At 37.6% G+C, this 21919-nt stretch overlaps 4 protein-coding genes across 7 annotated transcripts in view; 2 read left to right on the top strand and 2 right to left on the bottom strand.

Annotated features, from left to right (window-relative positions):
• Window positions 1–2307, top strand: part of LOC142981342 (cell growth regulator with RING finger domain protein 1-like) — a 57585-nt gene extending 55278 nt beyond the window's left edge. Inside the window, exon 8 of the mRNA XM_076127202.1 lies at window positions 170–2307. The gene's annotated coding sequence lies outside the window, so the exon portion shown is untranslated. The remainder of the gene's footprint in view (window positions 1–169) is intronic.
• Window positions 1–11917, bottom strand: part of IFT46 (intraflagellar transport 46) — a 65867-nt gene extending 53950 nt beyond the window's left edge. Inside the window, exons 1-7 of one of the 2 annotated variants that reach the window (XM_076127200.1) lie at window positions 11377–11917; window positions 10011–10128; window positions 7036–7201; window positions 5154–5320; window positions 4623–4726; window positions 4089–4201; window positions 2858–3137 (exon numbers count right to left, since the gene is read on the bottom strand). In XM_076127200.1, the coding sequence (XP_075983315.1) occupies window positions 2873–3137; window positions 4089–4201; window positions 4623–4726; window positions 5154–5320; window positions 7036–7201; window positions 10011–10128; window positions 11377–11652 (1209 nt within the window). In that variant the 5' untranslated portion in view covers window positions 11653–11917 and the 3' untranslated portion in view covers window positions 2858–2872. Of the gene's footprint in view, window positions 1–2847; window positions 3138–4088; window positions 4202–4622; window positions 4727–5153; window positions 5321–7035; window positions 7202–10010; window positions 10129–11376 lie in introns of those variants that run through there. The other variant, XM_076127198.1, reaches the window with a different exon arrangement.
• A 245-nt stretch (window positions 11918–12162) lies between these two features.
• Mocs2A (Molybdenum cofactor synthesis 2A) lies at window positions 12163–21884 on the top strand. Of its 3 annotated transcripts, none has more exons than XM_076127205.1 (2): window positions 12163–12334; window positions 21610–21884. In XM_076127205.1, the coding sequence occupies exon 2, from the start codon at window positions 21618–21620 to the stop codon at window positions 21882–21884; it is 267 nt and encodes an 88-aa protein (XP_075983320.1). In that variant the 5' UTR covers window positions 12163–12334; window positions 21610–21617. The 3 variants fall into 3 exon arrangements, with proteins under 3 accessions (XP_075983320.1, XP_075983319.1, XP_075983318.1); XM_076127204.1 differs by lacking the exon at window positions 12163–12334 and adding an exon at window positions 20328–20477; XM_076127203.1 differs by lacking the exon at window positions 12163–12334 and adding an exon at window positions 20699–20911.
• LOC142980899 (uncharacterized) lies at window positions 12471–19561 on the bottom strand. Its single transcript, XM_076126492.1, has one exon. The coding sequence runs from the start codon at window positions 19122–19124 to the stop codon at window positions 13362–13364; it is 5763 nt and encodes a 1920-aa protein (XP_075982607.1). The 5' UTR covers window positions 19125–19561; the 3' UTR covers window positions 12471–13361.
• Window positions 21885–21919: the final 35 nt, after the last annotated feature.

The following is a 21919-nucleotide window of genomic DNA, read 5'->3' as shown; positions in this document are numbered from 1 at the left end:
TGCAAGATTGCATCACGATGTTTTCTTTCACCGTTGGAACAAGTGATAGTTATTTCTAATACACACATAACTCCGGAAAGATATTGGTGTGTTGCCTCGGGTACGAGCCCTCGACCACTCCCCTACAAGAAACTAATAGTAATATTGTTATATTTGTTTGTTATTACAGATACTGGGGTCAGTGACGGACAAACAGAACGACTTGCCGCTCATACAGTGTGATATAATGACTGATGACATTCAAGTGAAATACATACGTAAAAAATAAGCGAATACATTTTACGAGTTATTGCGACATTTTTGAAACAAATAATTAACATACATACACATGACTTAAGAGGCTTCACTTTTTTCAAAGTCGGTTAAATATTTATTTACATAATATCACGCCGTTTTCCCATAGGGGTAGTTAAAGATCAAAGTTAGAATTCCTACCATCTTCGCTTGCCTCTTTCACATGTTATTATATGTGCAAAAATGTTCAAATAATACCCGTAAAATTATTTCAAATGGAAAAAATACGGAAAGTGAATAAAAAGACACGATTTCAGAGTTGAATAGACTGTATAATTATAATGTGAAATATTTATGTTAAGTGTGGGTGCAAAATATGGAAAACTGTGATATGATGCTTTGTGAATTTGCTGTTTATATGTAAATACTTAGATTATTTAATTTTGTCAAATTTATGTGTGCAAAGACGGGCCCTTTGGATTTCGGTGGATAATCAGCCTTTCTAATGTAACTATGTTGGAGTCGGCTTCCAGTCTCACCGGATGCAGCTGAATACCAAGATTTTACTAGTATATTAGCGAGATCTGGCAACCAGTCTTACCGAAGGGTACCGTGTTAGGCTGCCTGTCCACCGAAGCGGAGCGAGGTTGCGGTGCGGAGAAACGGATGAATACTAACCAATAAGAGTGCACAAAATCTCCTCTCCTCGTGAGTGGTTCTCTCTGATTGGTTAATATTTCTCCGTTTCTCCGCACCGCAGCCTTGCTCCGCTTCGGTGGACAGGCAGCCTTATAACCCAGGTAACTGTATTGTGGAGGTCACATAGGAAGTCGCTCCATGTAAAATACTGGTATTCATCTGCATCCGGTGAGACTGAAAGCCGACTCCAACATAGTTAGAGGAAAGGCTAGGTTTATTGATTAGCAGAAAATATCACTCTGAAATATAAAGTTATCTCATTTTATAACTGCCATTATAATAAATATTAAAAGGTTTCCCCTCGATCTCTTCTATAAATAATTTAAGTTAACTAAAAATAAAGAAGCTAATTCCTTACTATAGATAAAACAAAATTGATGGCTTTTTTCAGTGGTGACCAGAAAAGTAATTTTAATTTAAAATATTATCATTTATGTCCGGTCCAACATGCATATTGTGTATATAAGTTGACAACTACTTGAGTACATTAACTGTCTTTGTGCAGACCGATCGGTAGCACATCCGACTGCTGATCGTGAGAGCTTCGCAGTATTTATTCGGCAGTGTCACACAAATAAGTGTGTAAGCAACTCTTATGCAATACATTTTCAGAAAGCCGCTATCCGAAGGGCGGAAGTGTTAGTGAGTAAATTTATCGAGTCCTAGTTGACGTAGCAGTTTATAAGATAATGTGATATAGGCATGGTAATATGAACTTCTTACGCCAGAGTAGCCATTTCCCTCCACTCTTGGCTAGCGATAAAGAGTCGAGTGATTTTGTATGACCTGATCAGCGCCCTGAGTGTAAACCTTTGAAACTTTACTTTTACCAACCTTTTACATCTTTAAAAACTACCTTTATAAGAAGAAATACAGTGCCTCTTTTAGACAATAGTCACACCAATTTTATGTTTTTGCTATTTATTATTTGATTTTGGACCGGCTACCACCCGACCCGTCTACAACTGAACACTAATCGTTACAATTACTGAATACACTAAGAAAGGGGATAGAGCCTTATTAGAAGAGCTAGCAAGAACCACACGACCACTAAGAGTCTAAGGAATTGTGAATAAAAGGGAGTAAAACCAGTTTTAAGTCAACAATGACGTCATTCAGAGGTATATTACCATGCCTTATTGAATATTTTATACCTCCGCTGCTGTAGTGTAAGGATTATTTATATAACTCGCGACATAGGTTACAATACCGACGCTAATCACCTAGATATTGTATAAATCCTTAATAAACACTTAGTAAAATATTTTTCTATGATCTATGTTAGACTAGATGTAAACTTTTTAGTCCTATGTAGTCTTCCAAGTACCCTAATGTAGATCTCATTTGAGTTACAATAAATATAATTTACATGAATATCTTTACTTTTATTTCTACAAACAAACATACACAATTCACGTTTTGTTCCCATAGGTGTAAAAAGACTATGTTTGACTGCCTCTGTGGCGCAGTGGTTTAGGTCGCCACGCCGATACCACTGCAACGGGAGGTCGTGGGTTCGATTCCCACACGGGACAATTATTTGTGCGATTCACAAATTCGTTTCGGGTCTGGTTGTGCTTTGTGTCCGTTGTTTGTATGTTTGTAAAAGTCCCCGCGACACAAGAGCAATTCTTAGTGCGGGAGTTGTCTTTAAAAAAAAAAAAAAAAAAAGAGAGCAAAGAACGCCACTTGGTGCATTCCTTTCAAACTTCCCTTGCTTTATTCACATCCATACATCCTGTCTGATGGCTGTCATACATGCTACGGTCTATCGGAAATGCAGGCATACCTGCACAGGCGGACCGAAATGTGTTAGTATGTGTTAGAAGATAATTGAAAACCTGGCCTTAAACATGGGATACTGAGCTAAACCACGGAAGCATAAACGGCTTAGGGTATCAAATAAAAAATGCATAAATCTTAGCAATTTATTTACAAATCACGAAGTCTCATTCTCTTTCTGTCTTTCAGCGTACAGCTGCGAGTTTTTAACAGCAGAATAGAGACTAAACAGTAAATGTAGCGCTTGTATCCTGTCATTGAGTGTGTCGCCACCTATCGGGATGTCGAACAAACCGCACACGAGGTCCACGTACTGTGACAGAGAGCAGTCGAGGGTCGCGGGAGGGAACCCCACCTGGTTGAGGGTCTCCTCCATGGACTCCGGCCACTCTTCCATTAAGTTATCAATGTCTGGCATCTTGCTGAAAATAAATATGTGAAATATTACTTTCAGTGGCGAAATTAATAGGTGAAGTTACCTAAATTATGAATGGAAAAGTTACATTGTTTGATACTCAATCACGATAAAACCATGGATTGTTTGGGGAAATTGTCAAAATGGATTTTCCAGTTTTAACAACACTTAACAAATAGTTTTGGATGTCTAGCTGACCCACGCAACTTCGCATAAGAGAGAATGGGTCAAAATTTTCCCCGTTTTTGTAACAATTTTTATTGCTACTCCGCTCCTAATGGCCGTAGCGTGATGTTATATAGCCTTCCTCGATAAATGGGCTATCTAACACTGAAAGAATTTTTCAAATCAGACCAGTAGGTCCTGAGATTAGCGCGTTCAAACAAACAAACAAACTCCTCAGCTTTATAATATTAGTATAGATAATAACATAGGCTATATTTTACGGAATCGTAAAAGGATCATCAATCCTCAAATACTACGCTCAGTGTTAAAAACAGGTTCTTTCGTTAATTAATATTATATTACGTAAACATTTTATCACAGGGTATGTATGTATGTACAATTTCCTGTTTTATTTCCACAAGCAGATAAAAGATAAAACTAGTGGCACAGACATACATTTAACATTACTTTAATTGTAATGAACAGTCGAAATAAAATAACATCACCGAAAAGGGCTCATCAAAAACTGTGTGTTTATATTTTCTTTTTTCACTTCCGTTCCAACACAAACAGTCTTTGAGGTCTTATAAGCCCCTTATACGCCAGTCGGCTGGGGGTGAGCTGGCTTGGCAAGTTCGTGGGTGGCTTACTTTGGGGAGGTGGGGAAGGCTTAGCTTCTTTGGGGGGGAGTAGTGCAGGGGGCGAATGAACACTTCTACAAATCTACAAAGGAGGGGTGGCCTGGGTTATTATTTAAGGATTTTGATCTATGTAAGTGTATTAAAGTATTTACTTGTTGTACGCGACCGTCGGCGCCGGCTTCGACAAGTGCAGTTCACTGACGTCTTTGATCCATCGCTCGATCGCCTTAGCATTCTTCTCCGCGTTCTCTATCTTCTTCGTCAACTGAAATACAAATAAAAATATATCTATTACTATATTACAATTTTAGGCTTTCTATTTTTATGAATGCCTCTGTGGTTTGGGTATAAAACCGCTGATCACATGATCTCTGGTTTCAATTGTCGGGTCAGCCGAAATGATTCATGGCTTTTCTAGTTTACATTGAAATATCTTCTATAAATAGGTTGTTAAAAACTTCCGTTTATTTATTTAAAACAATACAACTTATGTAAACTGTATGTACGTTACCATGACATTACTGCTTACATGGTAGTTGTTGGCTATGAGAAATAAATAAATAACCCATTGATGTCCCACTGCTAAGCAAGGGTCTCCTCGCGTAATGGGAGAGGGAGAGAGGAATTAGGCCTTGCGTCCACCACGCTGGCTGGTGAGAAATGATGAAATAATTTGAATATCTCACCACAGTAGACTTGGCGCTGCTCGTCTTGGAGATAGCTCGGAGCTGCAGATGCAAGAGCGCAGAGTCGCTCTGCTCTGTCGCCGGCTCGTCCAGTACCGTGAGACCTGAAATTATTGTGCACGTAAGATCATTAAATTATCGATACTTTAGTTGCAACATCTACTTCTGCTCACTGGTCGCTCAGTTCAAATACCACCCGGTCACCCATCTATGGAATATCCGCGCTAAGGTTGCTTAACCCAGTGATCGTTTAACGACCTTACTAGGTTAGCTATGAACGCCTCGAAATAAATAAGTGACTAGGAACTACTAGGTACTAAAAACCGTGAAACTTGCGCTAAGTACGATAAAATTGTATGTTTGCCACGTATAGTAACGATGAAAAACAGGTGAAAACATTTCCCGTGGTAAAAAGTATCCTATGTCTACTGGCTGAGGATTAGTAAGCAAACTAGCCGTAATAGCCAAAAGTTGAAATCTAGAAAAAGCGGCTGTACAATATTAATTTGACAAGGAGAATATGTAGCGTACCAAGGTTGTCGATATGTTCGAGCACATGTTCGGGCAGCGTGTTGGCGCGCACGTTGCAGGCCGGCGTGCTCACCTTGATGAAGGCGTCGATGTCGCCCACCGCCGGCACGTACTCCGGCACGAACGGCTGCAGCTTCAGCTCTATGTCTATCTTTTGAGGAGTATACCTGCAGCATTTCATTTAATTCATGTTAATTTATCTATACTATACTAATATTATAAAGCTGAAGAGTTTGTTTGTTTGTTTGAACGCGCTAATCTCGGGAACTACTGGTCCGATTTGAAAAATTCTTTCAGTGTTAGATAGCCCATTTATCGAGGAAGGTTATAGGCTATACATCATCACGCTACGACTAATAGGAGCAGAGTAGCAGTAAAGAATGTTACAAAAAAGGGGAAAATTTTGACCCATTCTCTCTTATGTGACGCAAGCGAAGTTGCGCGGGTGAGCTAGTTTATCTATATAAGTATGTATTTAGATGTATATAAGTATGTTTATCAGTTGACTCGTTACCATAGTACAAGCTCTGCTTAGTTTGAAATCAGTTGACCCTGTGTGAGTTGTCCAAAAATATTTATTTACTAGCTGTCCCGCGCAACTTCGCTTGCGTCACATAAGAGAGAATGGATCAAAATTTTCCCGTTTTTGTAACATTTTTCGTTGTTACTCCGCTCCTATTGGTCGTAACGTGGATGAATTGTGTTTGAACGCGCTAATCTCAGGAACTACTGGTCCGATTTGAAAAATTATTTCAGTGTTAGATAGCCCATTTATCGAGGAAGGCTATTTATCATCACGCTACGACTAATAGAGGCAGAGTACCAGTAAAAAATGTTACAAAAACGGGGAAAATTTTGACCCATTCTCTCTTATGTGACGCAAGCGAAGTTGCGCGGGTCAGCTAGTGTAACATATCCATACACTTTGTCATACAGGACCCCTAATATGTGATACGGACGGTAGTATAACGATATGATATGAGTACTACGCATCTACTTTACTAAAAGTTAGTAGATCATAATCAAAGCATCTTCATATAAACATAACACGCCTTTTTCCCATAGGGGTAGGCAGAAACCAAAGAACGTCACTTGGTACGATCCTCACAAACTTCCCTTGCCTCATTCACATCCATACATCTTGTCATACAGGACCGCCGGTTACGAGTACTACGCACCTTTTTCAAGACGAAGCATATCCAATATTATAATGCATGTTCTATTAATTTAGTTACTAAAATTAGATCCATCTGGCCTCATTACAATGTAGTACTTAACGCCACACCATGCATAGGGTTTTGAACCTTATTCCTTTGATACTAAGGTCTAATATTAAGTGATAACTACTATGTGTGCAAGGTTAAGCGTGGGATCTCGCCTACTGTAATATGATTTAGTCGTTTCGAGAGAAATTCACTGTCTAGATTTTGCTGATAAGATGATTTAAGATGATTAAATGATTTACTGGTACAATCAGTATTATAATCTTATTGTTGGTTGGCTAAGTAACACTAGCCGATCTCTCAGAGTAAGATACGCTTACCGAGGTTGGTCTGTGGATGGGTGACCATGTTACAAATACTCAGTTCCTCCGAGTTTCGGGAGGCACGTTAAATTGTGGGTCCTAGGTGTCATTTTCAAAGATCTTTGACAGTCGCTATCAGTAGTCAGAAGTTTTAAAGTCTGACAACCAGTCTTACCGATTAACAAACCGGGTATCGTGTTGTTATTCAGGTAACTGGGTTGTGGAAGTCCGATAAGCAGTTGGTCCATGTAAAATACTGGGATTCAGCTGCATTCGGTGAGACTGAAAGCCGACTCCAAACATAGTTGGAAGAAAGGCTAGGCTGATATAATGCTTTTTCTTCAAACACATACTAACTTCATGATATACTGGAAGATATTCTCCATGTCTGGAGGCACCTTCAGATCCTGGAAGTTCTTGGGGTCGTAGGCACCTTCAGCTGGTATCACAACACCACCTCGCTTGCGGCCACTGCCCAGGATTGGGTCCGGCCGTTCAGGCTCCAGGTCTACGGAGTCCGTATCTGGAAGGGAATCAAAATTATTTATCACTAGCTGACCCGCGTAACTTCGCTTGCGTCACAGAAAATGGGTCAGTTTTCAAAATTTTCCCCTTTTTAGTAACATTTTTTACTGGTACTCTTCCTATTGGTCGTAGCGTAAAGAGTAGATGATTTGACTAGTAATTAAATACTATAATAACATGTACAAAAACCATTAAATCTATCGGAGAACTAGTCGTACCCGTGCAGATAGACCACATGACCTGTAGTTCTAAAAACTGCACAAGCTTTTTGTTTGTTTGTCGTATAGTTAGTGGTCAACCTAGTGTCAAAGTTGTTCAAGCCGCCCGAGATGCCTGTGACATGGTTTAACGACTGTTATCTTATTAGACAACAGCCGGGACCGACTTTTTACGTGCCCTCCGAAGCACGGAGACGCCCAGCTCAAATACCACTATGCGGTCACCCATCTATGGAATGACCGCGCCAACGGTTGCTTAACCCACAGATCGTCTGCACAAGCTTGATCACATACACTTCGCTCTAAGTCAGGTAGAACGAATTGTGTCCGCCATGACAGTTAAAAAAATATACGACAGTAAATAGCTTTTCGATTTGAAGAGAAAGCATTGATTGGTTAAAAAATAATGCTACCTACTCAAATAATAATGAGATGAGTTTGCAAAATAGCAAATTATAGATTGTATTTTGCAAGTCATGTTAGTAGAAACGTCACCTTTTCTCTGCTTCTGAGATTTTAGGTCACACATTTTGGCAACAGTTTGCCTTAATTACAGACAAGTCTGGCATTCTTTTTAAGAGTTCTGTATCGGAAGGATAAAACGGGAGCCCTATTATTAGAACTTCGTTATCCGTCCGTGTGTCCCCAGGCTGTATTCCATGAGTTAATAGTTGGAGTTTTCACAGGGGCGTAGCTACCGCCGTATCTGCCGTATCAATTATACGGGGCCCCCGGGCCACGGTGGCCCCCAAAAGTGTGTAAGGAAAAAGAAATAATAATAATTATTATATTTTTTATTATTATTTAATATAATTTTCTTTTGTGAAAAATCTTTACCCCAAACAACATAAGGGCCCCCAAACTATTTTTTATACGGGGTCCCGCCAATGCACGCTACGTCACTGAGTTTTCACAAAGCATATAGGTATTATTGTTGCCGCTATAACAACAAATACCTAAAAAAAATATTTAAGGGTCGCTCATAAAATTAACATGATTTTTGCCGCTTTTAATAATAATGGTGCAGAACCGTTTGTGCATAAGCCAACTCGCACTTAGCCAGTTTTATTTTAAATTATCGTCTCATTAAATGAAATTCTCATCTTGAAATTAGGCAACTGAATGTATCGAAGTGGCTGGCCTACATTTTGCGAGAGCATTATAAATAAGTGCAGTTAGACAAGAATCTGACCCTAATTGAACAAACACTTACGTAATACATTAAAATATATCGATAAATTTTATCGAAACTTTTAGTAATCAAATTGCTTTAAACTTTTCTTTTTTACACAATGTAAATTGAAAACGGTATGTTCATCAATATAAAACTCTTCCGTTTCTGAGTGCTTGATGGACAACGCAGGGCCGAAACTACTAAGCGTACAAAGTTGGAGTTTGGTATGAAGATTCCTTAGTAAGTGTAGAGGAGCACTAAGAGAGGATTGCTGGAAAATTCACCCCGAAGGTCGTGAAATTCCACGCGGGCAAAACCGCGGGCAGCAAGCTAGTCTTTATAATAAAAGTATTATTCATCAGCCTTAAAGATGAAAACAGTCATCTATACTAATATTATAAAGCTAAAGAGTTTGTTTGTTTGTTTGAACGCGCTAATCTCAGGAACTTGTGGTCCGATTTGAAAAAATCTTTCAGTGTTAGATAGTCCATTTATCGTGGAAGGTTATAGGCTATATATCATCACGCTACTTCCAATAGGAGCAGAGTAGCAATTAAAAAATGTTACAAAAACGGGTAAAATTTTGGCCCATTCTCTCTTATGTGACGCAAGCGAAGTTGCGCGGGTCAGCTATCAGTTATAATAACAGTTGCTTCCATAAATTTACCTGCCACTTTATTTAGCAGATTGGTTATCTGACACTTATTAACTGTGAAACTTGGCTCAAAGGTACTATAGTTAACTAGGCCATGTCACTCTGTGCTTCTCTATAACCCGTAAACCGCAAGCCACAGTTATGTATTTCGTCTGTGTAGTGTATCTGTGTAACAGTGTGATATCATTAACTTGTTTCCTAACCTATTTTTTATTTGTTTTAATATAACGTTTTTTGCGATCAGTAGGTTATTTGATAAACGACCAATGTATGATCGTTTTACTCTTTCTAAAGTAATAATGCCTTCTTGGCCGATATTCGGCTGCGGCGGTCAGTTTCATTGAAACTGGCCACCTGTGCAGGACTTCGATTATATGTCCAAGTGTGTGCACAAAACACAGGTGCGCTCTCTATTCCTTTACTCTTATAAACCGATGGGACGGATAACCGACACGATTAGCCCCCGGTTTCTGAGGTACATTTAGCGGTAGTTTATCTATTCGATAGCTTTTTTTTGTATGAGTTTTAACGCTATTGATATACTACCGCTAAATGTACCTCAGAAACCGGGGGTAGGACGACTCTCCGAGGCAGGAAGGTCTACAACCTCAACTTCCTAATCTTTGAGAAATTCTTGACAGAAAATATATTTTTTGCCCGACCCGAGATCTCTTGTACGGCAGTCAAATACACTCCCGATCACGACACAGAGACAGTTTAGTTTTAAAATAACAGTTATTATAAGGATAGTGCTACTAACCCGAGTGTGAGGAATCATCTCGCTTAGCTATGGCAGGTCTGCCTCGCCCGCTGTTCTCCTTGGCTGCTGGCTTCAACACCTCCACTGACTTTTCCGACGGCTGCGACTTATTGTCAAACTGCATCACATTTATAAGTCACATGAAGTAACCTAAGCCTCTCATATTTGATTGATGACGCGCCGTGGTTAACGTGGCCACCTCGCCGCAATAACCGTAGCGCCGCGTGTGGTGGGTTCGAATCCCACCCGGGACATATATTTGTGTGATGAGCACGAGTATCTGTTCTGAGCTTGGTTGTTAATTTATCTATATAAGTATTTATTTAGAAGTATATTCTATCCGTCCAGTAAGCTATCTATTACTTAACCAGAGCTGGTAAAAATGGGTCTTATTGTAATAAATATATCATTGGATAAGTTACACACGGTCATTTGACTCTAAACTAAGCAGAGCTTTTATTATGGTAACCAAATAAAATACATAAATAATTCTAAATCGAACCCATATAGATATATAAACAACCAGTCTCAGAACAGATACTCGTGCTCGTATATGGCCTAGAATATAATCGCATTTTCTTTATAACAAGGAAACTTGATTAATCGATACCCGGAAATAATAACTGTCCATTGAACTCATGCATTCCAAAATTGTCTATGTTTACTTTAGGCATAAACAACAGTAGAGTACAGCTGGCGCCACGCGAGCTAAGGCGGGAAAACGGGATGGCGGGAACATAAAACCCAAACAATATGGCGGCTATTCATAGTGTCTCTCTATCTACATTCCATGAATTCTATTGCGGTGCAACGAATGTATTTGAAGATTGTCTACGCCTTCCTCATTGTGATCATTAATTCTATTTTTATTTCTCCGAATTCAATTTTGGGTTTAAATGTCACTCGCGGAATAAACTTTAAATTAAATCATGTTATCAAAAACAAGAGGATAATTATTTTATTTTTCCTCGTTTGTTATTCGAATCAAACAGTAATTTATGGAGGTTAGTTTGAGGTTATTTATTATTTATTACTTGTACCTATGTACAAGTAAAAAATAATAAATATCATTGGACAACTTACACACGGCCATTTGATTAGGTACTAAGCAGAGCTTGTACTATGGTAACCAAATAATAATAATAAAAGATAAACATACTTATATACATCTAAATATATACTAATAATAAAATTATAGACAAGTTAAAAACAAGGCTCAGAACATATAGTGGTGCTCTAATCATACAAAGATTTGTCCCGGGTGGGATGCGAACCCAATAAAACTGAATGTGTTTAATCAAGTACTTATGTTAATACGTAATAATATAATGTTAGTTTGTTATGTAACATACAATAATAGTAATACCTGTTCTTCACCAGAGCCGTTGTCCAAGAACTTGTCAGGTTCGGAGTCAGTCTCACTGTCGGAATCGAAGTCGTGTCTCGCCGTGTGTCTCACGGGCGGATTGAACTTCGACATGCTTGCTTTTACCACTTCTTCTTCACTCGAGGGGCTGTCGATCTCTCTAGCGTTCACCACATTCACCGTCTCGTCATACATTACTCGAGCATACTCCTCACTTGTATTCTTCCGATCGTTACTCACTAAAAATGTCTGACAATGTTTGTCACACGTTGCCATGGCAACCACACAGAACCTCCTTCGGTGGAGTCCTATCGAAGAAAGGCGGGAGTCTCATAGATGGTTATTTTTTAGCAAGTAGATAGTCGTGGCACTGCCTGGCACTGATGGGTGACATAAATTACATATTTCACACAATTCATCAATGTATGCACGAAGGCGATGCTCTGCGGGTTTCTCAACCTACATTTGACGCGACTGCATAAGTGTTCACGGTCAATTTAGCCTGCATACCGCGTAATTTTATTCGTCCGATCAACTCTCGGCAGCCAAACTATAATGATAATTAGATAAATGTACCTATAGCATGTTGCATGTATGCATAGTAAGTATCTCTATCAATATGGTCGTTAGGTATTAATTACAAAGTTTTTGTATCGTTAATTTTCTCCCCGTTATTTATTACCTTCATTGCAATATAACATTTTAATGTGTTTACCTGTAAGAGCTCGTAGCATACTAGATTATTAGTCAAATTAACAACTTTTCAATGTCTTAGAAAACAGTTATGAACGGTATTAATAGATAAGTGTATTGTTTTAAAGCTAATACGTAAATATGTAGGGGTATCAAACGCGGTCGTCTGAAAAACTTCTTCGTAACATATAAGGCAGAATATATTGCAGGAATGTGTGCACAAACAGCGCGTTTCGTGATTTACATAAAACGGAGCATCAGTCAGGCAAGTATTAACATCAAGCATTTACATAAACATTCTCAAAGTTAAACTCCGTCGTACAATCATGCGATCCATATCCATTATTATATATTTCACGATGTTGGTTTCCCACAAATGAAGTGTACAAATAATAACACAGTTTTGGAAAAATGACAACTTTATTATCTAAAATAATTACTAATTTCTATATCATACAAAAATAACTGACACAACAACCCGTGCATTGGATATTGTGTTATCATAATTTATTCGACAAATAATATCAAAACTATTTTAATGAATGATGAATGTCAGAGATCCACTATTACGGAACAACATGAGATGCGAGACAAACTTATTATATTATATAAGGAATAATTGGTACATATAGAAGACTGCTCTTAACACAACATGCATCGAGGCGGAAGTGAATCGTAAAGCAATGTACCGTTTTTATGTCGTTGGTCTAAAAGCAGTCTAATCTGGTCATAAACACAGGATAAACATTTTTACATCTAAACTAAACCTACCTACTGTAAATTTCCACGAATATATCTACAAAAATATCAAGTCAAGTGTATCTATTCTCCCATAATATGGACGAAAATTTTAACATACAAAATAAATATCTGGACAATTTAAAATACAACAGTTAAACATGCGAAAAATATACATTATTTTATACTATTACAATTTGTGTCTAACTGGTTGGTAATCACACGCTTTAATTATGTCCGGCATAATTTAATCGTGCAATATCTATAGGTACCTAAATTATGATGCATGAAATATTTCGTGATCTCGATACAATTACATAGGCATAAGTATATTGTAACATGATTCTAGAAATCGAATTTTATCACAATTTGCAGTCTTGGAGTACATAACAATCAACAGGAATAAACGTTACACTATAATGATTTGGCACAATGTCACTGAGACTAGTAATGACTTAATGCGACCTATCGGAAGATAAGCACAAAAGCGAGTCTCGGAGAATCCGCCTAGATCACAGACACACAGCGAATATTTAGACACGCTTAAAATTAGCTCAGCCGACTTTATTGATGAGTTCATCACATATGGCCGTCAGCTCTTCGTTAGCCTTGGTTTTCTGTACGAGCGACTCCTCCAGAGAAGTAATGTGGAGTTCCTTTCTCTTGATCATGGCATTCAGCTTCAACACCTCTGCCTCGTGGGTTCTGTTCATCTTCTCCAACTCCTGATTCGCATGGTTCAACTTTGAAGTGGCATGCTGCTTCAGGAGTTCATAATTGTTTTGCATTTTGGTAAGATTTTCCTCAAACTCTTTAATGGACTTCTTGTACGCATCTTCATTAGCTTTACAATTAAGTATGACTTGTTTGCTCTTCTCGTACTTGCTGTGGAGGTCGCTGAACGATACCTCCATACTAGCGAGATGAGCCGTCTGTTCGTCTCTCTCGTTGATTAATTTAATTCTCTCTTCGGCGTGTCTCTTCTTGTCCTGCGCAGTCTCCGCGATCAAACTAGCTATCGTCCTCTCATATTCCTCGACTACAGCCGCCATGCTCCTATTGATCTTTGTCTTCTCAGCTAACGTGTCGTTGAGCTGGTTGATCTTCGACAATCTATCTTGACTTTCGGCTTCTAAATTCTTTACGTGATTTTCAAGAGAACTCAACCTATCTCTCAGTTGGTTGCTTTCGGTTCTTAGATTATAAACGCTAATTTCTTTCTCAGCTAACAATTCACGTAATTGAGAAAGAGCTATATCGGCCTCATTTTGTTCTCTACTAACTTGGGTCACAGTGGTGTCGTGTAGTAAAGAAGTATTACCACTTAAAGACAGCAGTCTGTCAATAACGGCCATGGCAGGAGAGGTGAATGTAACAGAACGTCTGTTTGATCTGTTGGGAGTCAAGGATTTGTTTCTTGGGGTGACGGGGTTCACTGCAGGTGGGACTACCATCATTGGTTTGGACACAGTAATGTTCAGATCATCGTTAAATTCCGCGCTGACATCCATATCTTGGGTTACATTTAAATTAGAAGGACCGGCAACAGGGGATGGCATATTTTTCGGTGGGGTTGGCGCTGTTTTAGTGGGAGTGCTTTGTCTCTTCTGAAGCTTAGCCAAGGAAGCGAGGACACCATCAGAAGTAACAGCGGACATTCTCTTAGCAAATAACGGATCGAATTTTAGGAACAAGCTCTCTTTGCCGCTGTCAACAACAGTGTTGCATTTATTTTGATTCAAAAGGAATTCGAAGGCTTCGGCATCGATGAACATTTCTCCATTATCAGCATTGTCTTCAGCAGCTTGTGGTGGTAGTTCACTGAATTGCATCATGTCGGCGCCGTCGTCAAAGTCTGACAATTTATCTATTGGACTCGCGTCATCAGCTTCCAGGAATGGGCCCTCTACAGTGTCCTCATCTTCAGTATGGACAGTCGTAGCTTTGGATGACACAGTTGTATTACTTAAATTAGCTGAAGAGTCTTTTTCCATTGCCTCAGTCTCTATCTTATCTTCAAACGACGTTTTCGTGTCTTCTTTAGGTAAAATCATAGAAGCGTCTGGAGAATTCATAATTTTAGTTTTGGTTGCAAAAGGATTGTCTGCATCAGGTGGTGGAGATGACCGCATTTTAGATTTCGTAGCAAAAGGATTGAAGTTTATGTCGTCGATTTCCGGTAGGTTAAATACGTTTTTAGGTGGAATGCTTTCGCTGGAAGATGTTCCAGCGGACAAATATACAGATTGTTCAGATGATGATGTTTGAGCTTTCATTTCATTGTGATCTTCAGTAGCTATTTTAACATCAGAAGACGATTTTTCCGGCTCTTCGATCATATTGTCTATAACGACCGGTGGTTCAATCTGCGGTATAACTTCGGGCACATCAGCTTTTATTTCAGGTTTCTCAATTGCTGAATTAGTTTCTTGTTCTACGATAGTAACGTTGTTTGGACTTAAAGCAATGGTAATTGGGGCATCTAGTTGTACGTCTAATGGTGCAGTATTAAGTTTTTCAATAGGTTTATCAGCAACTTTATCACTTGTTGTAGCGTCAAATGATGCATTAAACTTTCTTTTAGGCGCTGCAGGTCTTTTCCTCTCGGGTTGAGACTTTCGTCTATTGAAATCTTTTTTCGGCATCGGTTTTTCTACAGGTTTCGCTTGTGACATCGGTTCAGCGGTTTTGTTGGGTGATTCAATTTCTGGAGATAGTCTTATCTTAGTTTTAGTTGCAAAAGGATCGAAATCCACATCGTCGAAGTTAAAGTTATACCCTTTTGACTTAATGGGTGGGGAACTCGGTGGTGTTATTACAACTTTAGTTTTATTTTCAAAAGGATCTGCAACAGTTTCAATGTCAGTTATACCTTCAGGCTTTGTTTCAGGTAAATCTTCAGCAATGACAGAGACGAACGGGCTATTGTTTTCAGAAGCTACTATTTCTTCATCAGCACCTATATTTTCTTTGATTTCAGGTTTGATGTTTACGTCTGTAGCCGTATTTTCTGTCAGGACATCAAGTTGTTCTTTTATAGAATCTTCTAAGATTTCTCTCATCGTGACGTCTACATCCGCCATTTCAGTTGCAATATCTTCAACTACATTGGCGAGGGCTGGTTCGAGGACTAAAGGATCAGGTAATTCATTCTTAGTACTGCCTTCCTTATTCTTTACTTCAACATTTGCAACAATGGGGGCTGTTTCAACGTTTTCATTAATAGCTTCTGGTAAATTTTCAGTGATAGCATTTGAATGTTCAACAATTTCTGGTTTCAATTCAACTTGTTCTGTTAATACAGATTGTTCTTTAGCTTCAACAGTTTCGGCATTTGATGTTATGGCCTGATTGATAATATCAGGTAAAGGTTTACTCTCACAAACACTTTCATTGATATCCATTGGTACGACTTCCTGGCTTTGTAAAGCACTTTCGACCTTTGCCGATATTTGATCCGTTACATTTTTTAAACAATTTTGATCCATTTTATTCACATTTTCTTTGTCAATAACGTCTACTGTTGCAGGCATTTCAGGTAATACATCAATACGACTTTCCTTACAAGTGTCTGACTTTTCAATTTCAGCAACAGTTTGTTCTCCATCAATGATTTTAGCGACTTCAGTGAATATATTCTCAATAGTTTCTGTATTAACATTATCACTACATTCAAATGTATTCTTTGGAGCTACTTCAGGTAATTTCTTATCAATACTCTCATTGTCAGTTATCTTCACTGCAGTTTCTTCAAGAGCAGGCTCAGTAAGTTTAATGTGATCTACTAAGTCCAAAGGCAGGGTGGTAGGAGTGATTATTTCATTGGTTACATCAATAGGTACGTCCAATTCTTTGTCCAGGTCATCTTCATCAGGTAGAGGAATGTCAACTGGTAATTCAGTGATTGAAGCTTCTTTTACAGCATCCAACACTTCAGGGATAGGTGCAGCTAGACTTTCATCAGGTAACAAAGCTGCTATAGGATTTTCATCTCTATTTTCAGTGAAAGCTGTTTCATGAGTTCCAAACTCTTTGTTTAAATTAGACTCAGGTATATTAGAATTAACTTTGTTTAATATATTAATGGAATTATCTACTGCTTTATCTATTGGTCTTTCGATTGTTATAGTACCATCAGCATTTTGTAGTTTTTGTGTCTGGTCTAGAATAGTCTGTATAGTCTGTGTAGCATCTAGATTATCTTTCTTGGAGTCTAAATTTGAAGTAACATCAAATGTTTGATCAGAATGTTGAGTAGTTGATAGGGTTTCTATACTCTTAGTAGCATTAGGATTATTTACTTTAGTTTCGAGTGTAGTAGTACTAATGTTTACTGTTTGATCAAATATTGGTGCAGAAGTTATAGTTTTAGTGATATTGGCATCTTCAGTAGTAGGTTCTGATGGTTTAGTTAAATTTATTGTTTGATCAAATATTGGCTGAGCAGTTGATATTGCTTCAATCGTTTTGGTAATGTTAAGATTCTCATTCTGCACCTCCAGATCAAATGGTTTGGTTATATCCACTGTTTGGTCAAATGTTGGCTGAGAAATTGATGTAGCTTCAATAGTTTGAGTGATATTTGCATCTTTCTGACCTTCTAGACTTCTAGAAATATTAACTGTTTGATCAAGTATTGCTTGAGTAGTTGATTTAACTTCAAGAGTTTTTGTTGCATTGGGATCTTCAGTCTTAGTATCCAAACCTGTAGTTACATTTAGCATTTGATCCAACATTGGTTCAGAAGTTATCACTTTAGTAACATTGGCATCATCAGTATTAAGTTCAGTTGGTTTTGTTAAGTTTACTGTTTGTTCAAATATTTGCTCTGCAGTGGAAGTATTTTCCATGGTTATAGTAACATTGGATTCTTCTATCTTGCTAGTATCTGGGTTAGTGATATTTAATGTTTGATCAAATATTGGCTGATCAGTAAGCACTGTTGATGAGAAAATTTCATTTGATCCCTTTTCTTTAGTTCCTGTCTTATCAAAGGCAGACATGTCTTTTGTTTCAGATTCGGGAAGCAAATCTTCTGGTCTAATGGACAGTGTTGCGTCCAAAATATCTTGTGTAGTGTCCAAAATAATCTGTTTTAATCTAGATCCACTTTCATTCTTACTTGTGTTTTCTTTAGTCACATTCACATCTTGCGTCACATCACCGATTGGAGTTTTATCATTGTCAATAACATGTGAATCATTCTTTGAGAATGTTGTTTCACAGTCAACAAACTCACTGTCCGAATCACCTGCAAATGTGGTGTTCCCAGACTTTATGTCAGTTTGTATTTCGGTCACTGTCCTATCTTTTATAGAATCATTATATGAAATGTCCATATATTCAACTGTTGAGTTCAAATCGTCAATATCTTGTTTTAACGCCTCACTCACAGATTTGTTTACATTTTTACTGTCTGGTGGCTGTTGAAACATTAATTTGTGTATCGGAATCCTTTCTTGACTGAAGATTATTGTAGTTTCATCTTTCCACTGCAGTTCTTTTTCCAAATCCTCATTAAACACTATGCTGGTGTCTTTCTGTGGGCTGTTCCTTTTTGTTGGACTCATTTCCTTTTTACGGTGAGCAGCTATTGGTGTAGAAGCTAACACTTGTGAGTTAGCTGCTTGTGTAGATGTTGCGTCTTCAACCGGACTAAGTATTTCTTGTTTTACTGTATGTTCATTATCAGCTGGTGGTATTGGACTCTGTGATGATCTAAACATGTTGAGAACACTCTTAAGTCCTCTCATTATGGGAGAACCACCATCTTTAGGAGGGATAGGATCTTTTGTGGGCGTTGTAGCTTCAGGAGTTTGGAGTGCAGACGATGAAGAACTCGGAAGAGACAAATTCTCATCTATATCACTAGGGCCACTGACCGTGACCGTAATGTTAGCATTATCTGAAGATATGGCATCAAGAGGCCTAAGTACTGATGAATTTCTGTTAGTATCAGCATATTGTTCAGCAGGAATAGATTGTAGAGGTAACGCTTTGAGAGATTTCACAACATTGTCATTTTTAGTCATTGTTGAGTTAAGTGAACGGGTTAGATTTACATTTTCATTAACTGTGACATTTAAGGAATCATCACCTGAGTCTAGACTCCTGTTATCGAGGCAGTTGGCTGTGTAGCTCTTAGACATGGGCGAGGACGCGGGCGTCACTGAGTATCTGAGTTTCATGTTCAGCTCCGACACGTCCAGCTCTTCGTACCCCTTCTCAGTGAACGGCAGCACATTGTTGTGATGTAAACTGTTCTCCTTATTGTCAAAGTCACTGTCTATGTCCATCGGCTCCACGTGGTGAGCCATCTCGCGAGAACACTACACAAAACACTTGATCACTTCTCACACTTCACACACAATATTGTCACTATCGGCGCCTGCACACGATTCTCAGTCCTACACGTGCCTCAGCCTGGAGTATGAGACGAAGAAAAAATCAGTCCAATGTTTACAGTTAGCCGATTACAGATAGTTTCACTTAGATTTCTAATACGTAGTATAATGCGGCGACGCGCGTATGTATGTCATTTAAAAACAAAAATGTCGGTGATGTGAACACGCAACTCACTCTGAAAGTCTATTTTTAACCTTTTTGTGCGGCACGGAGCGCGACGTTCATTTTATGTAACGCGCGTGCCCGAGGGAATCTTGCCAAAAAGCGATGCTCAGCGAGAGCTGTTGAACCCAAACACAAATACATCGCCCGATCCGAGACCGTTTGAAATCCGGTAACTTTTTTATAATTTGAAATGTCAGTTTAGTAACGGCTGTGAACACATCAATGAATATCTGACAGCTACTGTTACTCTGCTAAGTAGCAGGCGATAATACAAATCATGCTATTTATAACGAAAAATATGTATAATTCCAAACAATAAACCGCTTATGTACCTAACTGAACAGTGAAGCTATAATAAATCACTCAAAACGTACACTAACAACATTGTTGTCTAAAATTGCGACATTGGCACTCTATCTTTAGATAGGTATTTAAATAATTGTAGTCCTTGTTTATATTTTTTTTTTTTATTTATTAATATTGGCACACATTAGTGCGGTTTTATTTTTATAAAACCTACCTAAATAAATTAAGCTGAGGGCTTTTAGGGCGTCAACAGAAAATATTTTTGAAGAAATGTGTAAACCTATTCGGATTAACTTTTGTATTTAAGATAGATGAAGTTTAGGCATGGTGTATTAAGTTTGTTATATGAACCATGAAAATACAATGCTTTAAAAAGTTGCATGCTTTGCTATTAAAAAGCTACAGTTATTCCAACTAGCTGAGCTGCTTTTTTATAGCACAAAAACATGTGATGCGCAAGAGGCTTTAAATCAAATGTCAAATATGTCTGACTTTGGTGCATTTACGGACTCTACTATACCTGACTAGTAATCTTACGTGTTGATTATTGTGTAATTAACAAAACCATACGCTAATAAAATTATCAAAACAAAGTTAAAAATTTGAAAGTTTTTCATATTTATAGTATTTTATAGAATCTTTTTGAAACGGTCTGTGTAATACAACAACCGACCAAAAGTCTAACAGACTTCATAAACAGTAAAGTCAGATGGTGATATTTTTGTTGTGATGTGCGAGTTGTAAAAAATATTTTATTTGTGTAAAAGTGCACAGAACATCTTTTAAGGAATGCTGTAAGTATTTTACTTACCTCCTCCTCTAATTAATAAACATATATTCTTTATATTATGCTTACTTCATTTTCAAGGTTAAGTTCTTAACCTCGTGAGATTATATCAAGAATTCATAAATCAGAGATAAGCTACTGTTGAAAAACGCTACTTTAGAGAATGACGTTGAAATGTATGAGTAGTTGACGCAATTATTTTGTCATTACATATGTTTTTTAGATACGCTTCAGTAAGTTGCGAAACTTGTTAGTATTTACCGGTGCTGTCTGATTAACGATCGCTCTTCGATCATTACTTAGTGCAAGTGCGGTAGTGTTGCGAGGCACACGTGTCGTCGCAATTTGGCACTGAGAAAATATTTATTTTTATACCTGTGTTTGTAAAGCCAAGTGTTATTTTTAAATAATCGACACTCGTTCATGCGAAGAGACCTTTTGGTATGTTTTTTATGATTTCGTTATTTTTTTAAAGTCCATTGCAAGGGTCGGTGAAAGTTAGAGCCAAAAAGTCTGGTCATGCAACTGTTTTTTTTCAGCAACATAATTTCTATTTAATTTTTTGTCAATATGTTGTGAAATTTATACTTAATAGGTTCAATTGAGCAATGAGTAATTATTCTAATTGCTCTTTTATTTATTTCTTATGATGTCGTTTTTTATGGTCCTCAAATGGTTTTTTAATTAATTATAATTAATTCTTGGAGTTCATTACACTGTTGTTGCACGATAACAGGAAAATGTATTTACGTATTACCTGCACCTTTAATTGTTTTATGAGGAAATATCAGAATATCCTTTTTACAAATTGCACTTGGGTTAGTTGGAATTATACAGTTATGCCTTTCAGCAGAATAATAATTACAAAGAATAATATAATATATGTAGTTTATGATTTATATGCTTTTTGTTTTGTTTTTATCCTTATTATTTTAGTTTGTGAACAAAGTAGATTTACAGTTATAGTTTTAAAAGTGATATGCATCCAAGTTATAATTGTTATCTTAATTAACTTAATAGCTAAATTAACATAGACTTTTTGTGTTACAAGATAAAGGGCATTTTTATTGGCCATTCTTATTACATCTGTATATTTTCACTGGATAATTCTCATAATTTAAACATATTTCTTGTTGCAGAACAAAATATGGAAATAGAGCATGCGGTAACAGTGAAATTACTGTTTTTTGCTAAGTCTAAAGAACTGGCAGGTACCAGAGAGTCCACAATTCGACTCCCAACCAAGATCAGTTACAAAAAGCTTATAAATATTTTAGCCGATAATTATAATTTAGGAACAATAAGAAATAATATTTTAATAGCAAAGAACGAACAAGTTTGTGAGGAGGATATTGATATAGAGATTTGTGATAGAGACAGCATTGCTGTTATTCCTCCGATAAGTGGTGGTTAACACGATAAGCGTCTACAGAATTACTGTTCAGTAGT

The sequence above is a fragment of the Anticarsia gemmatalis genome, chromosome 19 (genome assembly GCF_050436995.1).
Source record: "Anticarsia gemmatalis isolate Benzon Research Colony breed Stoneville strain chromosome 19, ilAntGemm2 primary, whole genome shotgun sequence".
In the NCBI taxonomy this organism is placed as follows: domain Eukaryota; kingdom Metazoa; phylum Arthropoda; class Insecta; order Lepidoptera; family Erebidae; genus Anticarsia; species Anticarsia gemmatalis.
The sequence above is the reverse complement of the archived record's forward strand: the minus strand, read 5'-3'. Positions and strand labels throughout refer to the sequence as shown.

Coding starts and splice junctions, on each gene's coding strand:
- LOC142980899 (XM_076126492.1), bottom strand. CDS start 19,124: ATGGCTCACCACGTGGAGCCGATGGACATAGACAGTGACTTTGACAAT.
- Mocs2A (XM_076127205.1), top strand. CDS start 21,618: ATGGAAATAGAGCATGCGGTAACAGTGAAATTACTGTTTTTTGCTAAG.